This window comes from Diabrotica undecimpunctata, chromosome 7 (assembly GCF_040954645.1).
Source record: "Diabrotica undecimpunctata isolate CICGRU chromosome 7, icDiaUnde3, whole genome shotgun sequence".
NCBI classification, from domain to species: Eukaryota; Metazoa; Arthropoda; class Insecta; order Coleoptera; family Chrysomelidae; genus Diabrotica; species Diabrotica undecimpunctata.
In genome coordinates this window covers 22,627,397-22,649,260 of record NC_092809.1, presented here as the reverse complement: position 1 = coordinate 22,649,260, position 21,864 = coordinate 22,627,397, and the positions used below count along the sequence as shown (strand labels likewise).

The window sequence follows — 21,864 nt, the reverse complement described above, 5'->3', positions numbered from 1 at the left end:
AAAAATCTAACTTAATTGGCATATTTATAAAAAAAAACCTCAACAACGAAATCTAATCTGAAAATCTAAAGTAGGTAGTTAATAAAACAATATTGAAATTTAGATTTATCTAATGTACACTTATTTAAGTGATATTCACTTTTTATTTTCAATTATTGTGAATGTCGAATATGTTTAAGGTAGTAATATTAATATCTTTTCTTTACGCCACTAATTGCGCTGAAACGCCCATCATTGGGATTTTAACGCAACCTTCAGACTACTACGACTATGACACTTTTATAGCAGCTAGCTACGTCAAGTTTGTTGAATCAGCTGGAGCAAGGGTAATCCCAATATGGTAAGTATGTTAGTATAAATTTGAAGTAACGATAACTGTTATATGTGTAAGTATATAATATATAGATTTTTTTATATTCTTATATATTATAAGACCATTTTATAGATAACTTTGACCTTTTTCTTTACATAATCGTAAATCTAATATATATATATATATATATATATATATATATATATATATATATATATATATATATATATATATATATATATATATATATATAGCGGGTGGTCCTTAAGTAATTGTACAAACAGAAACCCTAAATTCTGCACTTTAAAATATTACGATTTAAACCAACTTGGTTTTTCGCTATAACTTTTACGTTTGTAAATATTTTTGGACAAAAATTTACAGTTAGATGCTTTGGAGTCGGATAAATTATAATTTTATACATACTTTAATCTAATGTAACTAATACAGGGCGCCACATATGCCACATGTGTAGCATAAGTTTGCGCTTAACTTTTTTGCTCTTTAAGGTAGCTCTATTTGTGTTAAAAAATATTAAAGATACATTATTTTTTCAAAGAAAAGATATACTTGTTAGTAACCTGAAAATTCAACTGTTTTCGAGATAATCGCATTTTATAAGTCAGCTGCATAATAATTCTTAGTATGATATTTGTGCGGTAAAGCACTGAATACTTGCAGATAAGCATAATTCATAGTTTATTCTTATTAAAACAACTCAAAGATGATAATGTAACATTACAAAATGCTTTGTTATGGGTGCTAAATGTCTTATTGGAGAAAAGATTCTTCATCTTCTTCTTTAGGTGCCGTGTCCGTATTCAAACGTTGGCCGTCATCATGTTTACAATTATTTCCCTTTTCTATCGCTTCTTACGTTTCTATAATGGCGTTGTATTACCTTTTCTCTATTGTAAAATGCTGAAAACCCAAAATATGTGGTTTATGCAAGATGGTACACCATCACATTCTAGAGAGAAGGTAGTTAGAACATACTTAAATACAACTTTTCTGAACGTTAGATTGGTCATGGTCATATTCCTTGGCAATGTGGTGAGATATTGATATAATTATTTAATTCATAAAAAATTAGAAAAGAATACTTATTATTCATTACGTAAATTGTTTACCCATTTTTATTAGGACAAATAGAACCTAGAGCACAGGTATTGAATAATACCTATGTGTCTTGTTTTACAATACTTTTGCCACAAATCTAACCTTAAAGACTCAGCATTTTTACAAAAACATCATCGTTGGCCTAATAACCGGTATTGTTATAAATATAGTCAACACACAGGGAATTTAGTTCAGTATAATATTAGTTCGTTAGTAAATCAAAACAGTCCATTTATTCGAGATGTAAATATAGTTACTCGTAAGCTGTAACGTAATCATATTAATAAGTAATGTCATCAATAGGTTATTCCGTGTGTATATAAGTAACCAATGAACGAGATACATCACGGTTCAATACATTATTTAACCTCTGCGACAAATAAGATGTAGTTCCATAGTATACCATAAGATTTGAATATGTATCCAAAAGAATATATTCATCCATTATACATTATAGCCACCACGTAGCCCAGAATTTAATCCGCTGCTTGATTTTGGTGTATGGTGTGCATTAAAACAACGTGTCTATAAGAATCCCATAAACATTCGCAACCAACTATGGTAAGAAATAAATACTGCAACATAGTATTGCCTTAAATCAGAATGATGCAGCTGATTTGTAAAATACATTTATCTCGATAACTGTTTAATTTCGAAGTAATTAACAGGTATACCTTTTTTTGTTAAAATAATGTATCTTTAATATTTTTTGTCCCAAATACAGGTAACTTAAAGAGTAAAAAAGTTAAGTGAAAATTAACACCACATATGTGGCATATGTGGCGCCCTCTATCAGTTACATCAAAGTGTACATCAAATTATAATTTCTTATATCTAAAAGTATCCAGTTGTAAATTTTTATACATAAATGTTTACAAACATGAAAGTTATAGCGAAAAATAAAATTTTAAATTTGCTCTTTAGCACCCTGTATCTCTCTTAATATCAACATTTTATTAAAGTAATTTGGCTTAAATCGTAATATTTTAAATTATAGAATCTACTGTTTCTTTTTGTACAATTACTTAAGGACCACCCTGTATATATTTATAGCAATAATTTTATTAGCGATACTGTATGACAAAGATTAGGTAGGTACTGCGCCATTATCTTAATCCTTTATCTTAAGAATACGTACCTTAAGTAAACAGTGATTGAAATTTTTTTTTAAACACAAAGCCATCGAAAAAAAAATCGTAATTGAGAGAGGCCATGAAATAAGCCTTCTTTCTTTTGGATGTTTAGTCATTCTTACACAAGAAATTTAAAACAAAAGCATAACCTGATTTCTTTAAAACTACACATCGCTTAAGCCACGTTAATGTTCTTTTTGCTAATATTTGTATCAGACACAGAGGATGTTTATCTTTAAACATTATGTAATGTTAAACTATATTTAACTACAGTATTGTGCGAATTAATGTGAACAAACAGAATTAATATGTAAATATGATTTATTTAGGCCAAAGGTAAATTTAAGTACTTAGACTTACATGAGATTTTTAGTATACATGATTAATTAGTATTTAATATGTCCCCCTTTTACTTTTATGACTTCGCAAGGTACCTTCGATTTCGTCTATGAACCCACATTTCCAATGCTTTAATTTTGTTCATAATCGATACTTTTAGCGTCCACACTTCTGCACTATACAAAAGTACGGACCAAATAAAGCACTTAACCATTCTTTGTCTGCAGACTGCAGAGTATGGCGACATCAAAAGATTTGTATCAGTACTACGGTACTACAAATGGCATTTAGTTTAGTTTGAGCTACCTGCGTGAAACGTTTAGTTATTAGTGGTCTGTGAACGGGTAGAATCTTTTTTTTTTGGGAGGTGAGAATCTTCGAAAGACCTCTGGGAAGGTGTCCCAGGTGTGTTGAATTCGGACGACTACGCCTTACCGTAGTTGACCGCCTACCAACTAAACTCACCCCCTCTTTCTCCAATCGACGTGCCTGGGACCGCTCTTAGCGAGCATTACCATCTGACCCGTCAGCTTTGCTCATAACTCCCATCTGTCGCTCTCCGTCTGCGCTCCGTGATTGCCATAGCAACCCAGTCGCGCCACCCTACTCACGTCTGCACCGAACTTGGTCTGTAAGGTAACCATCCTTGTGCAGAGCGATAGGCAGGAAGGAGCGACCGCGCCGCTATTTCAACCATCTTGAGCTTAACGAGAAAGGTCAAAGAATAGGTACAAGCAACTCCAGACATTCATATTCCACCCCCGGGGGGTGGTACATTCATTTCTTCATCTACACTAGCCCATTACTTAGTAATAGGCTGCTCCAAAAGTAAACACACAGCGTACACTAGATACAAGGAAAGACAAAACAGACGAAACAGATCGTCCTCGGTCTTCTTTATTCTATATGTATAAGACCGGAAAGATCCATGTCCCGTCATAAATTGGGTGAAGTAGTAGTTGACACGTCTGTGTTTACACTCATACCACCTTACTACATCTGGGATAAGGGCCCTCGTCCAGGCAGCCTTGTCTGTTTCCCTTGACCACTGGTCCTGCCAGATCTCCAAACTCCTTTTTCTTTCTTGTGTTCCTGAACCTAAAGCTCCATTGCCCCTTTGGTGCATCCGAACCCTTTCATTAGCCAGGATATGCACCGGCACAGCACCGGCCACTACTTGTAGGGCAATGGTTGATACGGTCCTGTACGCGCTGCATACCCTATGTCCTAAGAAGCATGTCTTTATATTTTGCTTTGTTTAGGATCTGATGCCACACTGGAGCCCCATACAGTAAGATGGATATGATTGACTGTAGTATAACTGATCTTTTGTGTGACCCGGGGCCTCCTATATTCGGCATTATCTTATTAAGGGTCGAGGTCCTCTCTTCCGCCTTCCGACATGCTTCTTATATGTGGTGTCTCAATGCCATTTTGTCGTCTAGTATGATTCCCAAGTATTTTACGGTCTTCTGGGGTCTTACGTCGGAGCCTCTGAACCGAAAATTTACGTTTTTTCTATCCCGTGGTCCCCTCAAGATGATTACCTCTGTCTTTTCTACTGCAATGTTTAGATCATTTCTCTCTATCCATCTCGCAGTTTTTTCTATTTTTTTCTGCTAATTTATTTCGTACCAACAGCAATCAGATGGGATTTTCGGTACGGCGTAAAAATAACTTCCATTTTGTATTTAATTAATATTTATATTAAGTTCCGAAAATGCAACACGTAAAAGCCTTTCTAAAGTTATCCTTTTTTGTTTAATTAACTATGTCAAATCTTGACTAGTCGATTTCGCTCTTTTGCAAACTAAATATTTTGTAATTATTTTACATATTGAATTTGTATATGTTTAAAAATAGTTTTGATTGTTTTAACGTTCTGTTTTTTAGGATAAACCAGAGTATTGAATACTATGAAAGAGTTGTATCTTATACAAATGGGTAAGTAACTATTTGATAAACTCCTTTTTCTGATATTGTATGCAATTTGTTACTCCTCTAATCCAATTCTTCATTATGTAGAGGATATCAATAAAAGAAGATCGCATGTCGACGATAGGATAATTAGGATGTCAGAGTTGTTAGAGATTAGACTATTTTTCACTTTATATATATATATATATATATATATATATATATATATATATATATATATATATTAAACTGAAGTAAAAAAGTAAAACACAGTAAAATTTTATACTGAAATTGATCCATAGAATCTTTTTCATTACAGTTCCAAATGCTATGAACCTTGGACTGTGGAAGTTGAATTAATCTTCACCTGTTGGCTGGCTAACCAGTGACGTCATAAACATTATAATATATGATTTTTTGGACTGACCTCGATTGCTTTGTTCTTTGTTAATTAACCACCTTTTCCTTTCACTTTTTGGCTTTTTAACGACAAGTTGTCAACCAAATTTATCACATTCTATGAATGTACCGCTCTATTATATTAGAGGTTGGTATTTTGCCTTGCTGTTCTGTCATTTTGACCTCAAGGCCATATCTATTCACGTTTCTTGCGTGGGTGTTAACCCTGTAAATTCATTTACCTGCGAGATTCAGTAAGCTTAAGACTGGTAACTTCATTTTTATCTATATTACTATATTAATCTTAAATAATTCAATAATGTTACCTAAAGTTAAAATTAAAATCTAATTGATTATAAATCACGATTGACGGTCGTACTCCTTTTCTCTCTCTCTCTCTCTCTCTCTCTCTCTCTCTATATATATATATATATATATATATATATATATATATATATATATATACAGGATGCGGTAGATAAACGCCCATTAAAAGGTAACTGAATAATGAAAATTGGAATAGAGTTTTGAAGAGTGACCTACTTGACATTTTGTAATAAAAGTGGACACACAAAATGTTACTTTCTTGTTCTGAAATCATTTTTCTTACAAAAGAATCAACAAAACCTATGCACACAGAAAAATTTTAGGGGGGGTGTGCAGCCCTAAATCCCCCCAAACTTTTGAGTACGTTCAAATCAAATGAATTTTGTGGCGTCATTAGTTTAACACAATATTTTTAAAAAAAATTTTGCCTTCTATCACTTTTTTCAAAAAGCAGTTTTTATTGAGTTACGGCTGTTTTCATTAACCTTTAAAAAATTACGTGCAACTAAATAAATGGCTTAAATGAATTAACAAGTACAAAAAATGTCTATAACCCCTACAAATATGATATTACAATAAATGTTCAAAATGATCCCCATTTTCTTTAATATAAATTCGGTATCGTTTTAATAAGGAAAACCGAATGCGCTTAAAAATCATATTTTTCTGACGAAATTGATTTGCAGCTTCAATTATTCTAACCCTCAATTGTTGTTCGTCCTCTATTGTTACAGACTACGCTTTCTCTTTCATACACCCCCAAAAGCAAAAGTCCATGGGGTTAAGACCTGGACTTCTGGGTGGCCAAGAAATAGGTATGGAAAGCTCTGTGGCGATGAGTCGTTTTTTTGGCGTGAGGATTTTCGTCGGCCCAAATGTGCTCGTTATGATGGTTTTTTATTCCATTTCTACTGAAGGTAGCCTCGTCGGCCAACAAAATATTTCTAATAAAATTAACATTTCGAGTGTTTTCCATTAACAACCAATCGCAAAATCCAATCCTTTTAGAATAATCTTCAACCAATAACTCTTGAACCATTGTTAAATGATAGGGTTGGTGAGGATAGGTAGGTGAGGAACATTTAGTTGAGCAGCTATTACCCTTGTACTTGTTCCAGGGACTACAGGACACCCTGTATGTGATTCAGTATTTTAGAAAAATATGTTTTTCCCTATACTTATCTCTTGCAGTTTTCAAATAAATTAACTTTATACATTTTTGTCATGTCAACTTTACTAATAAAAAGCCGTTTACAAAAAAATACGTTCAGATAAAAATAAATGGCACTCTTATGCTATTACAGCAAAATGTTTGGAACTGACGATCGACGCTAGGCTTTTCTAGAAAGCCATATCAAAAAGAAATGTGAAGGGATTTGTATAACAAAAAAAATTCTACAACTGTAAAACCTCCCAATTGTATACACATAACAAATTACTCTTCTACAAGCAGATATGGAAACCTGTTTTACGAGGTTTATGAGATAAAAAACGTTTCAAAGACATTTAACGAAAACTCGACTTTTGTGGTAAATATACTGCAAAGAAATAGAATGCAGAGGTGTAGTCTGTTTTATTAATAAAGAAATATGTTAGGGCCGTATTAAGATATGTTACAGGCTGTAACAACTAGCAATATCTTTAACTACTGACGGGCGATCTATATATTATAGTAAAATATATATTTCTTAAAATGGTGATTATGGTCAGAAGGAATTATAGTTTGTCAAAGGGTCTGGAAGGGGTAAAAATTTCATAACCTAAAAAATTACGTCATGGTTTACGTAAAAATTATAACCATAAAAAAGCATTTTATGTACATATTTTTAAACGTATTTTCTTTGATTGCAACGTATTGTATTCGGCGATGTATTATAAATAATTCTATATTTTATAGAGTGCTTTTTCCTGGTGGTGCAGCTTCACTTGTACAACCAGGAGGTTATGGAGATACAGCAAAAATTATTTATCGATTAGCAGTGAATCTCAACAAAGAGGGGAATTATTATCCTATATGGGGAACATGTCTTGGATTTGAAGTTATACCTTATGTAGAAGTAGGAGTTGATACAGTAGTTAATTGTTCAGTGTCTATCGGAGGCCAATCCCTAAATTTCAAAAGAGGTAATTATTATATATATATATATATATATATATATATATATATATATATATATATATATATATATATATATGTATATATATATATATATATATATATATGTATTTATATATATACATATATATATATATACATATATATATATATATAACTAATTTTTTAATGTAAGTTTTATTGTTCTTGAAGTTGAAAAAGCTTTTATCCTTCTTTAAGTCGTTGAATTTACGACACTTTGGAAATATAATAGTCTCCCGTTTTATACCGCTGTCGCGGCTTTGGGAGTATAGCAGGGTAGTCTGCTATATCTAGGGCCTACGGTATACAAGGAAGGTAACATGGCTAGTGCTACGCTTCAACCGTCTATTATTACCCCTGGTTTTACCCAAGGTACTCATTTTTATTCAGGTTGAGTCGACCTGGGGCCTATAGACATTTTTAAAATGTCTAGATGTTCTTGCCGGCGGTGGGATTCGAACCCCGGACCACCGGCTTGCGAGGCAAGCATCCTACCGCTTGCGCTACGCAGCCTACTTTGGAAATAAGCTCTTCAATTATTATTCACATGTAATTTGGTTAAGCTAAGTATATGAATTTTATTTTACCTCAAATATATAAATTGGGAATATCTGAACCGTCATCGTCAATTGTGAGAGAAGATTCGAGAATCGGAAAAAAAATTGGGATCACCACACTGACAAAGCTCGTGGACCATCATCACTCGTAGATAATGAAAATTCTTCATCAATTGAGACTACTTCTTCAGATGTGGTTTGTTGTATTTGCAAAAAAAGCTCTGGGGCACATACGTGCATAATTTGTTATAGTAGGATCGTTTTAGCCTGTCGCATAAGTAATAAAAGTGTCTGTTCAGATTTGCCTCAGGTAGTCAGCGGTTCTCAAATTAAAAATTTACGGTTTTCTTGATTTGATAATACGACATTCGGGATACGACATACGGGATTTTTTTAATAAAATAACTTTGTATTATGTTTTATAATAATTGAATATCATAATGTAAATTGATAAACATTGAATATGAAATATACAGGGTCATTCACGCAACATGTTGGTTAAAAGTTTTCAAAGTTCTGGTCGTCACTGGTTTCTGCAAACTTGGAATAATGGGTTACGCAAAGCATTCTTCATTTTTTAAATATTTGCATTCTTCTAGCACTTCCGGTTGTACCGGAAGTCGCCATTAAGTTTCTTATTTTAAATAGAAACTGTGCTTTTTGTTATTTTTTTAGAATCTACGTAAAATTCTGGATCGATTTTTATTGGGATAACATTCTCGAAAAAATAGCCGTTTTTGAGATATTTAAAGTTTTTGAAAAATTTTTCATATTACATATGCAACTTCAAAAATTAATATTGTGGTGTGGATAATATTTATGCTGAAAAAACAAAAATTCTTTTTCAGCGTGTACTAAACTCTATTTTTATTTAAGCATAAAAAAATTTGCCAATGTTAATCTGGGTGTTCAAAATTTTGTATTATATTTTTATTTTTATATATTTTATAAATATATCTATAAAAATATATATCTATATAAAACAAAGACTTATTCCTACTTCCCACACACACCTTCCCAAACCCACCGAGGTAGGTTGTCCTCCTGCGGACAGCCAGCCCCGGCTTTCCTCCGCCCCCTGGTCTTTGGAGCCAGGTCTCGACTATTTCGCGGTATCCCCCGTCAGGCAATGGGAGATTTCCGTGTATTTACATTTAAGTGCTAGGTTAGCCCATTTGGCTTTATCACTACCGGTCAAAGCAATTGTTCGACGATCTAATGATGGTTGTGTGTGCCGATACTTGCTTTCCCTTTTCTGCACCAAGTGCAGTCGAGAGCGAGCAAGCATCGAGTCCTTTCATCCGTCGCGTCGTCTAATACCCAATTCATCTGAATCTTGGTGATTCATAGACTTGGTTTAGTGCATCTTGCCAGAGTTGTAAAACGCTGGCTTCGTCGGTGGTCTTACATGCATGTTTATCATAGTAGTTTTTAGTGATGCCCCACACCAATTCAATTGGATTGTACTGGCAGTGATATGGTGGTAGTCTTAGGACCCCATGACCATATTTTAGTGCCATTTGGTCAACGACAAATTTTTTCTCAGTAATGTGTTCTTTGCACTTATTTAATAATTCAGCTTTTAAAACTAGATGTTTGTGTTCTATATTTTTCTCCGACGGCCACTTTCTTAAGTCTTCTTTTTTCCAGCTGCTTGTGGGAAACTTTTCCTCCTCTCTGGTGTGATACGAAGCATTGTCTAAGACTATTGGATTTTCGGATTTTCCAGATTTTTTAATAATTTTTCCTCAAACCAATGTTTAAAAATATCGGCGTCCATATTTCCGTGGTAATCATCAGTTTTTTTTGTCGAAGAAAATATAAGACTAGCATTGGGTATAAAACCTTCCGTATTTCCTGCATGCAATATAATATATCTTTTGCCATTACTCGCACTAGTACTCGAATAGCATTTGGTAGAATCATCTTGTCAGGATGATTTGGTATTATTTCCTTTCGCAAAAATCCATGTTTCGTCAAGAAACACAAATTGTCTGGCAAATTCGGAATTCTTGTTTTTTAAATAGTTTCTTATAAATTTCCACCTTTTTCCAACAACATTGGACAGCTCGCATAACACTTTACGATTATTGGTTTTTTTGTATCTAAAACCCATAGCTTTTAATACTTTTGATAAACTGGTCAAACCCATATCACAAAGTTCTCTGTCCTTTCTTTTTTGAATAAGTGTCTTTCTTGTAACATGTTCTTTTGCTTTGTACATGTCATAAATGATATTTCTGATTGAGATTTTAATACCTTGTGGCAAGTCGAGGGCTTTCGGATGCAAACGAATCCTTTTATTTTCCTTACTTAATTCCTCCTCACTCATTTTGCGAACTCTTTGCAAGGTCCGTTCTGAAATTCCACAAGCTGCACTTGTCCTTTTTTAAACTGCCAGTACTAATGTAATTGGTCCCATGCTGATTTTTTCTTAAGTAAAATAATTTTCCACTTTCAACACAATTCGACGCTCACTCGGAGATAAAAACTTATATTTAGGTGTTCTATCGTTTTCTTGTACGTTATCCATTGTCACTATTAAAAACCGGCGATCGTTGAATACTAATAGCGAGATTTTTCGGAGCTCTCTGAATATATACACGAGAGCCTCGACTCCGCAGACTGTTTACTATTTTTGCAAATATAACAACTAAAATTATCCAGATATGCGACCGCAAGGAATGGATGCACTCCTCGAGACAATTTTATTTGAAATAAAATTATAAAAGTTTTTTCAATAAATTATCATCACAAAGCATTCAATTTGCGTTTTTTCACGATTTATAAAAAAATTGTTTTGGTAGCGCTGATTTATCCTCACGTACTACAGTCGACCAGTAGGAGGTTCGGTACTCCAAAGCAGGTAGAAAAGGGAAAGCATAACAGAGTGGCTGTAACTAGAGTCATAAATTATTTTTCGGGCGTTAATCCGAAATACGACAGGGTAAAACGACTTCACTATATCAGGTTGTACATGTTCTGTATGATGACAGCACACTTGGTGCATACTATAAAGACTTCGAAAGTAAAGTTTAATGCATGCGTTGTGCACAGACAGAAAATATAAAAATAAATAAAAAAAGGTGATTGGAGGTCTTCTGCTCTGGCTAATATTATGAAATAATTAACTGAACAAAAATTCCCGCCAATAGCGATTAGACATACTATAACCATACCTATTCCCAGCTTTGATAGAGCCAAAGGAGATGCTCGAAATTTTTTGGGTAACATATAAGATAAAACAGTTGACGGTTTCTATAGAGTAAGGTCGACACTACTGCAATCAAAAATAATTTCTAAAAATAAGTAAATGTAAAACGTATTGTGCAATTCTAAATGTTAGAATGCCTAACTACATCAGAATAAACAATAATTTTTTATTTTAATTTTGATATAAAAATAATAATCGTTCAAAATAAATAATGACATTTTATTAAACCGAATCTAACAAGTTACAACATTTTAACACCTGATCGGAATTTGACTGGTCAAACCCCAATTTCGTGAAATTAAGTTTCGACGTTTGCCTGAAGAAATCAATCTCTCCTAGGTTTGACAAAGATTCTTTAGTCAAGAGCCGAAAATGTAATTTATTTCGGGGTTTGACTACGACCGAAAGTCAGACTTGAGGATTAACTAGTCAAACCTAGGTATAGTATATATATATATATATATATATATATATATATATATATATATATATATATATATATATATATATATATATATATATATATATATAAAATAAAGTTTTATTTTGCGGTTGCAGTCATTAATAGGGCAGGAAAGTGAAACTCTTTGTTCTTTATCTAGCTTTCGCAAAATTTATTTGCTTCTTCAGGATATGCTAAAATATGGAATCAGTAAATAAAATGAAATTAAAATTAAATAGCATTGTATAAAACTAGTATAAAAACTTACAACATGAGGTTAATCCATTAAATTTTCAAATTTACAAAACATTAAAACTTAACTTATTAAAATTATCTAGTTATGTAAGTACAATATTTTAATTTTATTTAATTTTGTACAAATTCATTATGACATTGATTATGTTGATGTTTGATTTATGTCAGAAAGACACTCGTTTCTGTTTATTATATTTTTTGTTATTGATAACTAGCTCTTGATTGTTATTATGGTTACGTACAAATATATTTAAATTTTTTGAAATTATAGTATTTATAGTCAGAAAATCTAATATTAGAAAATTATAGTATTAATTTTCGTAAGACAGAATGTAATTATAGATATTCTGTCTTACAAAAATTAATACTATAATTTTCTAATATTAGATTTTCTGACTATAAATACTATAATTTCAAAAAATTTAAATATTCATATTTGGCGCCACTTTGTACGTAACCATAATAACAATCAAGAGCTAGTTATCAACAACAAAAAATATAATAAACAGAAACGAGTGTCTTTCTGACATAAATCAAACATCAACATAATCAATGTCATAATGAATTTGTACAAAATTAAATAAAATTAAAATATTGTACTTACTTAGATAATTTTAATAAGTTAAGTTTTAATGTTTTGTAAATTTGAAAATTTAATGGATTAACCTCATGTCGTAAGTTTTTATACTAGTTTTATACAATGCTATTTAATTTTAATTTCATTGTATTTACTGATACCATATTTTAGCATATCCTGAAGAAGCAAATAAATTTTGCGAAAGCTAGATAAAGAACAAAGAGTTTCACTTTCCTGCCCTATTAATGACTGCAACCCCAAAATAAAACTTTATTTTACATAACGTGTCAGTCAATAATACCTAACTACTTTATATATATATATATATATATATATATATATATATATATATGTTCTGATAAAGGTCAATTTCCTGAGGTCTAAATCTGTCTACTCTTCAGTGTCTATTGTCGACTGGTCTTACCCTGTGTAGCTGCTTTTATACTTGCCGCCAGAAGTGACCAATCAGGACACAAATTGTCACTCTGGCCAGCAAATAACAAACGGTTTTATTAACTGCTTTGTTATTGGAATGCCGACGGAAGATCGGTGCTGAATGGCAAACACGAAGTGTCTAAATAGGCAGCACATCTTCCGATCGGGAACTAGTCGACTTACACCACTAGCCCCTGCTAAACCTTGTTGGCTGAGTGCCTCCTGAAAATTCTTCTTCTACTTCTTGGAGATCTTTCGATCTGTTTAATTCTGAAGCTGCCTCTGGTTAATTTCCTGAAAGGTAGATTGCCAAGTATTCCTCTATCTTATAGGTGGTCTTCCGGGAGGACTTGAACCGAGCGGGTTGTTTTCTAGGGCAATTTTTGGGAGTCTATTCTCATCCATTCATCTTACATTATTGTACCACATCCTCTTACGCTGCCTTCCCCATCTTACAATATCTTGAATTTTGCACTGTTCTCTAACGTTTGTCAGAGACCCCTGTCTCTTCTTGTTTTGCCCATTATTGTTGCTTACATATTGCCGGTCGTATGTAAGTCTTGTAGATTCTGATTTTACTATCTGTGCGCATATACTGATTTGACCAGACTGTCTCCCGCAGACATCCCGACAATGCGTATGCTTTGTTAATCTGACTCCTTAGGTCCTTTACTGGGTCATGTGTGCTTGATATATCTATGTCCAGATATCTGAATTGCATCACCTGTTCTATGGGGTTGTTCTCAACCACTAACTTCCATCTAAGTGGATCTTGTGCTATTGTCATACATTTAGTTTTGTTGGTAGAAATGGTCATATTTAGTTGGCGGCTTATTTGAAAGAACTGAAAGAGCTGTCTCTGAAGATCATCTTCTGATTCAGCAATATTGCCTGAAAATTCAACATTTATTATTATTACCCAAGAGTGACCCCTTATGAGAACTAAAGTTCAGACTCTTCTTCAAACTTCGTTTGAAGAAGAGTCCGAACACTTTCATAGTGAATACGTACGAAGCTTATCGTCTAATAAGTATTCGCAGGAATATACATGGACCGGAGTTAGTGACTGTTGGTCTTTCTTTCGTAGAGGTGAAGAAAAGTTTAACAATAATCACCTAATAATCAGCTCACAAAAAAAACTATCAGCTCGGAGTGATCATTCCCTGCCCAGGTAGGCTGATCTGATTTTGGGTTGATCAGGAGCCAAGTTTTCTTTTTTAGCTGAAGTGGGGTTTAGATGTTTTTGAATGCTCGGATTGATTTGGGTTTGGTGGTAGCTTTTTGTAAGAGTATTTGCTTATTGAAGTGATTTCGGAGGATCTGTGATTGCCGTCACTAAGTCTTATGGAACGGGAAACAAAAGTGTTGATAACTTAATTGAGTGGTGGTGTGACACCTACCCTGCTACACCTGCTACAACCCTGACATTGTCATCCTTCTGGTCGATAAAGGTAATGCCACCGTCATTTCAACTCTTTTAAATATTTTAACAAAATGTTCGAACTTCTCAATTCCACAGAATACAAACGCGTTCCAAACGTTCCCACCACCTATCCAGAAAAAAACGAGCAAATTCATTATAAATAAGCCTACGCCTACTCTACCTTCAGACGTCAAAAAATCTCTTATACGCAGAAAAAAATCATCCCGAATTCCAAGAATTCACGGCCTGCCAAAAATCCATAAGCCCAGTGTCCCCCAAGGCCCATCCTCAGCGCATACAACTGCCCCACTCAGAAATTAGCAAAACATCTCACCTTATCCTTACAACCATTAGCCGAAAATACCTCGTCCTTTGTCAAAAATTCTTTCTTTATTCACCAACATTCCTATTGATGAAACCATTTCCATCTTGGACTGTAATGTCTTATTATTCTTAAGACCAGGGCGTTAAGCAACACCACACTGCTGGAAGAAACGAGGGGAGAAATTCTTCGAATATCCCTAAGGATATTCAAGAGAAAAACGCCCACCGCTCCATCCATCAGAATGGTGCTCTGCCCGACTGCTCAGCCCTGGGTTCGTTCCCTGTTCATTCGCTCTCCACACCAATTCCAGAAGGGTACAGGAAATAAAAAAACTTACGAAGTCATAGTAAAGGTATATTTATTTATTAAATAAAAATAAACAGAATTCGTATTATTATGAATGTGAAACAAAAATAAATTTTTAAACTGAGACTCAAAGATTCTGCCGGTTGCCGGTATAAAATGATTAAAGTATAAAAAAGTACTCAGCTTTAGTTCGTTCTGAAGGAGTAGTTCAGTTCTCCAGGAAGGGTTCCAATCTTTGTGGAAGTTAGCCGCTGTCGGTGGTTGTTGTTTGGGTTAAGGGGGGTTGTTGGTCTAGATCATAGCAATCATTTTTGTCCCCAGGTTGGTAAATGGGTTTCAAATTATATTCAGATGCATCAGTGGATTTAAGGTAGTATGGGTGGTTGCTGATTGTTTTCCCAAGGTAGAGTGGTTGGCTGTTGTTTGCTTCCCAAGGTAGTGTGGTTGGCTATTGCTTGCTCCCCACGGTAGTGGCAGTGTATACGGCTAAGACACTAACCAATTTGTGTGACTAAAGTTTCATTGGCAGAATGATTGTAGTGATATGATTGGAAAGAGCGAATAAAAATTTGTATCGGCTTATATAGGATGGAACGGCTACTAAAAATATTTATAATTTAGTGAGGTCGCTTTGGAATAATACAGTACGGGGGACAAGTACCAAGCGGAGCTTGGTGTCACGTTCAATTGGTTGATTGAAACGTTACAGGACTCTAAACATCAAATACTTCAAGACACATTATCTCTTATAAAACACTGCATGTATAATACATATTTTTTATTCCAAAATCATTTCTATCGTCAAATCAAAGGTGCCCCAATGGGATCTCCCCTCTCTCCCATAATAGCTGATATCTACATGGATCATTTCGAAATAACAGCCCTGTCCTCATCAAGTCTCAAACCCACCTGCTGTTTACTATACTTTGATGACACCTTTGTCATTTGGCGCTATGGTAAAGAGACATTAGATCTCTTGCTCTCCCGCCTGAATGGCATACATCCCAGTATTCAATTCACGATGGACAACTTGGAGTGAGTAGTGAAAATGGTGTAGACGTTTAGAGGGTTAAAAGTTCTCCTGATCTTGTTAGTGACACCTTTGGTAAAAGGTAGAAAGATTTTGGGTTGATCAGGAACCAAGTTTTCTTTTTTGGTTGGGGTAGGGTTTAGATGATTTTGAATGCTCCTATTGATTTGGATTTGGTGGTAGCCGTTTTATGAGTGTTTGCCTTATTGAATTGATTTCGGATGATCTATGATTGTCGTCGCTAAGTCTTATGGAACGGGAAACAAGAGAGTTGATAACTAAATTGAGTTAGGCGGGTTGGTGATGTGACTGGGCATTAAGATGACGGTTTGTGTAGGTGGGTTGCCGGTACACGGAATAGGAACAACTGTGAGGTGGGTGTTTTCTGAATAGGAATATCAAGAAATAGCAAAAACTTTTCAGACTCAACTTCCATCGTGAATTAACTACTGGGATGCATTCCATTCAGGTGGGAGAGGAAGACATTCAATGTGTCTTTATCATGGTACCAAATGACAAATGTGTCATCAACGTACCGTAAATAGCAGGTGCGTTTGAGATACGATATATTTGGTACGGCTTTAAAATCTGTCAGCTTATTTTAATAAAATTTGTTGTAAAATAAAGAATTAATAATTGTGTATTATTCCCACGAATTTTTTTTGTAAACTGTTTATCTTACTCTATTTTTTTAGTAAATATATAATATATATCATTTATTATTACAGATTTTAGGGAGAGCAGACTATTTCAAAACCTTTCTGAAGAAATTTTTGAAATTCTTTCATCAAAAAATGTCACTTACAACTACCATGACTATTGTTTAACATCTAATAGTTTATTTGATTATGGCATTTTTGACTGGAAGATTATAACCACAAATAAAGACAACAACGGTTTGGAATATATATCTACCATGGAAAACCTCAAATACCCTTTCTATGCAGTTCAGTACCACCCAGAAAAGAATGGATACGAATTTGCAGAAGGATATCACTTTCCACATGAAGTGTATAGCATTAAGATCATGCAGTATTATGCTAATTTTTTTGTACACGAAACTAGAAAGAATCAAAATAGCTTTCCTAATACGGAACTAGTTTTAAAATCACTTATTTATAATTACAATACTAAATTTTCTGGTCGTGATCAGAACTATTATTACATGATGTACGGGTTCTATGAAACTGATTATGAGAACAATCAACTAGTTTAAAAAAATATTTTAAAAGTATATTAATGTCTTTTATGTTAAAATTTTAATTGACGAACAATAAATTATGCTGTAAACTCTTTTTAAAATTATTTTATTTACCAATCGCTTTCCAATAACATTTTCGTCTAAACAAATAGTAAGTAAATAATTACTTCTGAGTAAAGCCCTTTTGCAGAAAGAACGGAAACAATTAAACTTTTAAGATTAAAGAACTAAATGAATTGAAGTAGAAACAAAAGAAAAAATCGATTGGAACAAGAAGTTATTATTCTAATAATAATATAATCAATATTATGCAAACAATTAAAGTACATTCATTCAGCAAATTCCCAACTGTAAACAAATGCACGTATTGATATTCGCCCTCTCATTCGTCAAGAGACTAATAAATATAATTTATTGCCTTAAGCCAGACGGATTCTCATTTTACAGGTCCAAACTTGTCAGTCTGTTTAAATTCAAATTGTAGCGTGTAGATTTTTAAGTTATTATATTGTATGTTATATGTTATAGGTATTGTTAAGTTATTTACTGGTCGTTTTATTTTTTAGAGTTTAGTTTAAGTGTTTAGTATTAAGTAGTTTTATAGTGTGTAGTGAACTTTTAGTATCCAATAACAAAGTATTTGTTAATCAAAAGTAAAAATAGCTTGCGGTAATCACATTAATAAAGGTAAGCGAAACTAATATTTTAATTTATTGATGTTTAGAAAAGTTTTATTTCCTTTTTAGTCCATTTATTCACGGTTTTTGCTGTAAATGTTGACATAAAATTTGACATATACGTAGTCAACGGCCAAGAAAAAAGTGATATTGTGCCGATGTGTGCTTTGACCATGGGGGTGAGTTTCACCCCTTCTCGGGTGTGAAAAAACATGCGTTCAAAATAAGTCCAGAATTGAATAAACTGACTAAATCTAAGCAACTTTTATTTTATACAGTTTTTGCACAAAGTCAATACTTATCGAGTTATTTGCGAGTGAATATGATCATTTTTCAATAAAAAAAAAACGTTTTTAGACTGTTTTTGCTAAGAATATTATTTCGATAAAATACTTACTTTTTGAGTTATTTGCAAAAAAATTAAAACCGTCCAAAAACCTTATTTTTTTTTGTTGTTGAAAAATGAACATATTCATTCGCAAATAACTCGAAAAGTGTACGAGAAGCTAATTAACCCAAGTAGTGCCGATGTTGCCAGATTTTCTTTACCTAGATTTTAGCGCGATTTTTGAATAATAGAGTCGTAATCCTCTTTCGGGAAACACATCGTATCGTAACCATCAAAATGAAATTTTTTTATGAAGACTTTATTCAAAACAATGATTTGTTTTGAATAAAGTCTTCATTGTTTTGAATAAAGTCTTCCATGTTATTAACAAATGAATGAAATATTTTTGTAGTTATTTTTTAAAACAAATAAATACTTTGAGTATTTGATTCGTTAATAGCAAGGAATACATACTTTATTTAAAACAAAAGTTTACTTGTAAAAGTTTTATATTGACGGTTACGATGTTATTATTTGTTATTATAAGGAAAAGGTCAATATTTTCCTAACGTTTCTGTTTGGCTCTAGAATTAATTAGACATGTTTTTATTATTTTAAAGCAACTGTTGCAAAATGTAATTAGTATATTAAATTACATTATTCGTACATAAAAACTACACATTTCTATTTAATAAATTTTAATTTTCAAGTTGCAACACAATAAAAATTCGACATTTTAGAAAATGTATCTCTATATTATATAATATTGATACTCATGTCGTGATGGCTATATAGATTTAAATATAAAAAATGATTTTTCATTGGAATGTTATAAATTCTCTTTAATATCGCTGAGTCCTTGTTTAGTAGTAGATTTCATAAGACTGGAGTTTACTTGCGTACAGGGGTGTATTTTGTCTCGTTCAACCTCTATGTGAAGAATGTTTTTGCAGAGGCACTTGAAGGCACTGATTGTGGTATAAAGGTCAACGGGTACCCGATAAATAACATTCGTTACGCTGACGACACCGCAATAATCACAGATAACGAACATGATATGCAGTTGATACTAAATAAAATAAACACCACAGGAAAAACATATGGCCTGAAGATAAATGCTGGAAAAACAAAATGCATGACAATAAGAAAGGGCGCATTTTTCAGAGTACAACTGCACGTAGATAATGCTCCAATCGAGCAAGTGAAAACATTCAAATACTTGGGAATGATGGTGAATGACCAATGGGATCCTCAACAAGAAATAAAATGCCGTACCGAACAAGCAAGACAAGCTTTTCTTAAATTTAAACCGCTACTTTGTAACCGCAATCTTTCCTTCAATCTCCGTTACAGAATGGTTAAGTGCTATGTATGGTCCATATTGTTATACGGCATGGAGACATGGACGTTGAAAATATCTTCCATTAACAAGTTGGAAGCCTTCGAAATGTGGACCTTGCGAAGAATGTTCCGCATACCATGGAAAGATAGGGTGAGAAACGAGGAAGTCCTAAGAAGAGCAAATACTGAGAGAATTGCTCAGCTTGATCAAGGCACGAAAGATTGGATACCTGGGCCATATCCTGAGAGGGGAAAAATACGCAATGCCTCAACTAATTATACAAGGAAAGATTGAGGGCAAGAGAGGAGTAGGTCGCAAACAAATGTCGTGGCTGCGAAATATAAAGAACTGGACAGGCGTAACTAACACTGGCGAACTTTTGCATGCCGCAAAAGACAGACGTCTGAGCTTAAGATAATTCGCCAACGCACTATAGGTGCACGGCACCATAAGAAGAAGAAGAAGGAGTTTACTTGCATTCTCTTCTTTTTTATGGAAAAAATCTGATTTGTGAATCAATATGTCTTTTTAGTTTCTAGAATTCTAAAATGACCAGATAGTTGTGACCAATAAATGTTTAATACAATCAGAGAGAATTTTGTAGGTCAAAAAAAAAGAAAGACAATTTTTTTACCTTTGCTGTAGGACTCCGATTATTAGCTTTGAACCTATTATGTTCTTATCTTCCTTTTTTAAATTGATATGTTGTGAATCAAAAGTATGACTAAAGAAATTCTTTGGTATGACCATAATGATGTTTTTGAAATTCTACAAGAATTGTGTTGTTTTCTATAATTACTTTAATTGTACTTGTACATGAATTGCTATCTTAAGTGATCCTTGACTCTTTTGTAAACTAGATCTTTGTTGTATTTTTTGGGACATAACCTATAAAGAATAAATCTATGAATATTTAATTATTCAGTTAAATATTTTAACATTATTATTTGATTTACTTCTATTACAATTAAAATAAAGTATTTCTACAGTGGTACTATTACATTTACTTTTTAAAATGTCAGAGCAATTGTTTGCAATTTCGATTTCTCATTTTCACTTTTCAAAGTCTGTTTCTTTTTCAAATTAAATTACACACCTTCACATTTCACATGCCTTGTGGTTGTCACTGACAAAAGACCAACACCTCACCATTTGGTAACGTCGGCATCACTTGGGCGAATTAGCCTCTCGTAAAAGTATTGACAGTGAAAAAACTCTATAGAACAAAGGTTGCTTAGAATTAGTCAGTTTATCCAATTCCAATTATTTTGAAAGTATGTTTTTTCACCGCTGAGAATGGGTTAAACTCACCCCTAGGGCAAAAGCACACATCGGCACAATATAACTTTTTTTATTTAACATGTTAGCTACGTGTATTTGTGTATGCCAAATGTCATGTCAATCCAAGCTGTTCTTTGGGGAGGTTTTATCGTGAGTGAATGGAATATTTCTGGACTTGAAAAAGTATACAGAATGCACTTTCATAACTGTACCTATATTTTCGATGATGCTGGTTTTATTACAATACATAATATTTTTCCCTGGACTATTTTGACATTCTCTCAATCAACTAACTACATTAAGTTATTGAAGATAAATAGAATAACAAAAATGTCAAGCACTGATACAGCCGATGAACTCCTTGATATTGATTTAACATAGTGCTTACAGGTCTATCACAGACAAGTGGTTACATGTTATTCTCTCGATTATTTTCTTCGTTACATTGTCTCGTAATGCCCTAGATATTTTTTTCCATTCCTCTATATACATATATATATATATATATATATATATATATATATATATATATATATATATACATATATATATATACATATATATATATATATATATATATATATATATATATATATATATATATATATATATATATTAGATCTCGAAACACTTTTTTGTCTTTTAAAAAACAATTTTATTTTGAAAATACAAAGAGCCAAGCAACGTTGGATGAATATACATAACGACAAATTATTTTATAATATTGGTGACTGCTGACTGCATGTGCACGAATCCTTATCGGCTCTTGCAGTTAAAACTTAAAACC

The 21,864-nt window shown here is 33.0% G+C and overlaps 1 protein-coding gene across 1 annotated transcript; it reads left to right on the top strand.

Annotated features, from left to right (window-relative positions):
• The first annotated feature begins 46 nt into the window (after positions 1 to 46).
• Positions 47 to 18,184, top strand: LOC140445058 (gamma-glutamyl hydrolase-like). The gene is made up of 4 exons (XM_072536850.1): positions 47 to 340; positions 4,798 to 4,848; positions 7,445 to 7,671; positions 16,977 to 18,184. The coding sequence occupies exons 1-4, from the start codon at positions 162 to 164 to the stop codon at positions 17,462 to 17,464; spliced, it is 945 nt and encodes a 314-aa protein (XP_072392951.1). The 5' UTR covers positions 47 to 161; the 3' UTR covers positions 17,465 to 18,184.
• The last annotated feature ends 3,680 nt before the right edge of the window (positions 18,185 to 21,864 follow it).

Excerpts from the sequence above, each read along its gene's own strand:
- LOC140445058 (XM_072536850.1), top strand. The coding sequence starts at position 162 with ATGTCGAATATGTTTAAGGTAGTAATATTAATATCTTTTCTTTACGCC. Across the intron at positions 341-4,797 it reads GCAAGGGTAATCCCAATATG|GATAAACCAGAGTATTGAAT; the intron begins GTAAGTATGTTA and ends TCTGTTTTTTAG. Across the intron at positions 4,849-7,444 it reads GTTGTATCTTATACAAATGG|AGTGCTTTTTCCTGGTGGTG; the intron begins GTAAGTAACTAT and ends TATATTTTATAG.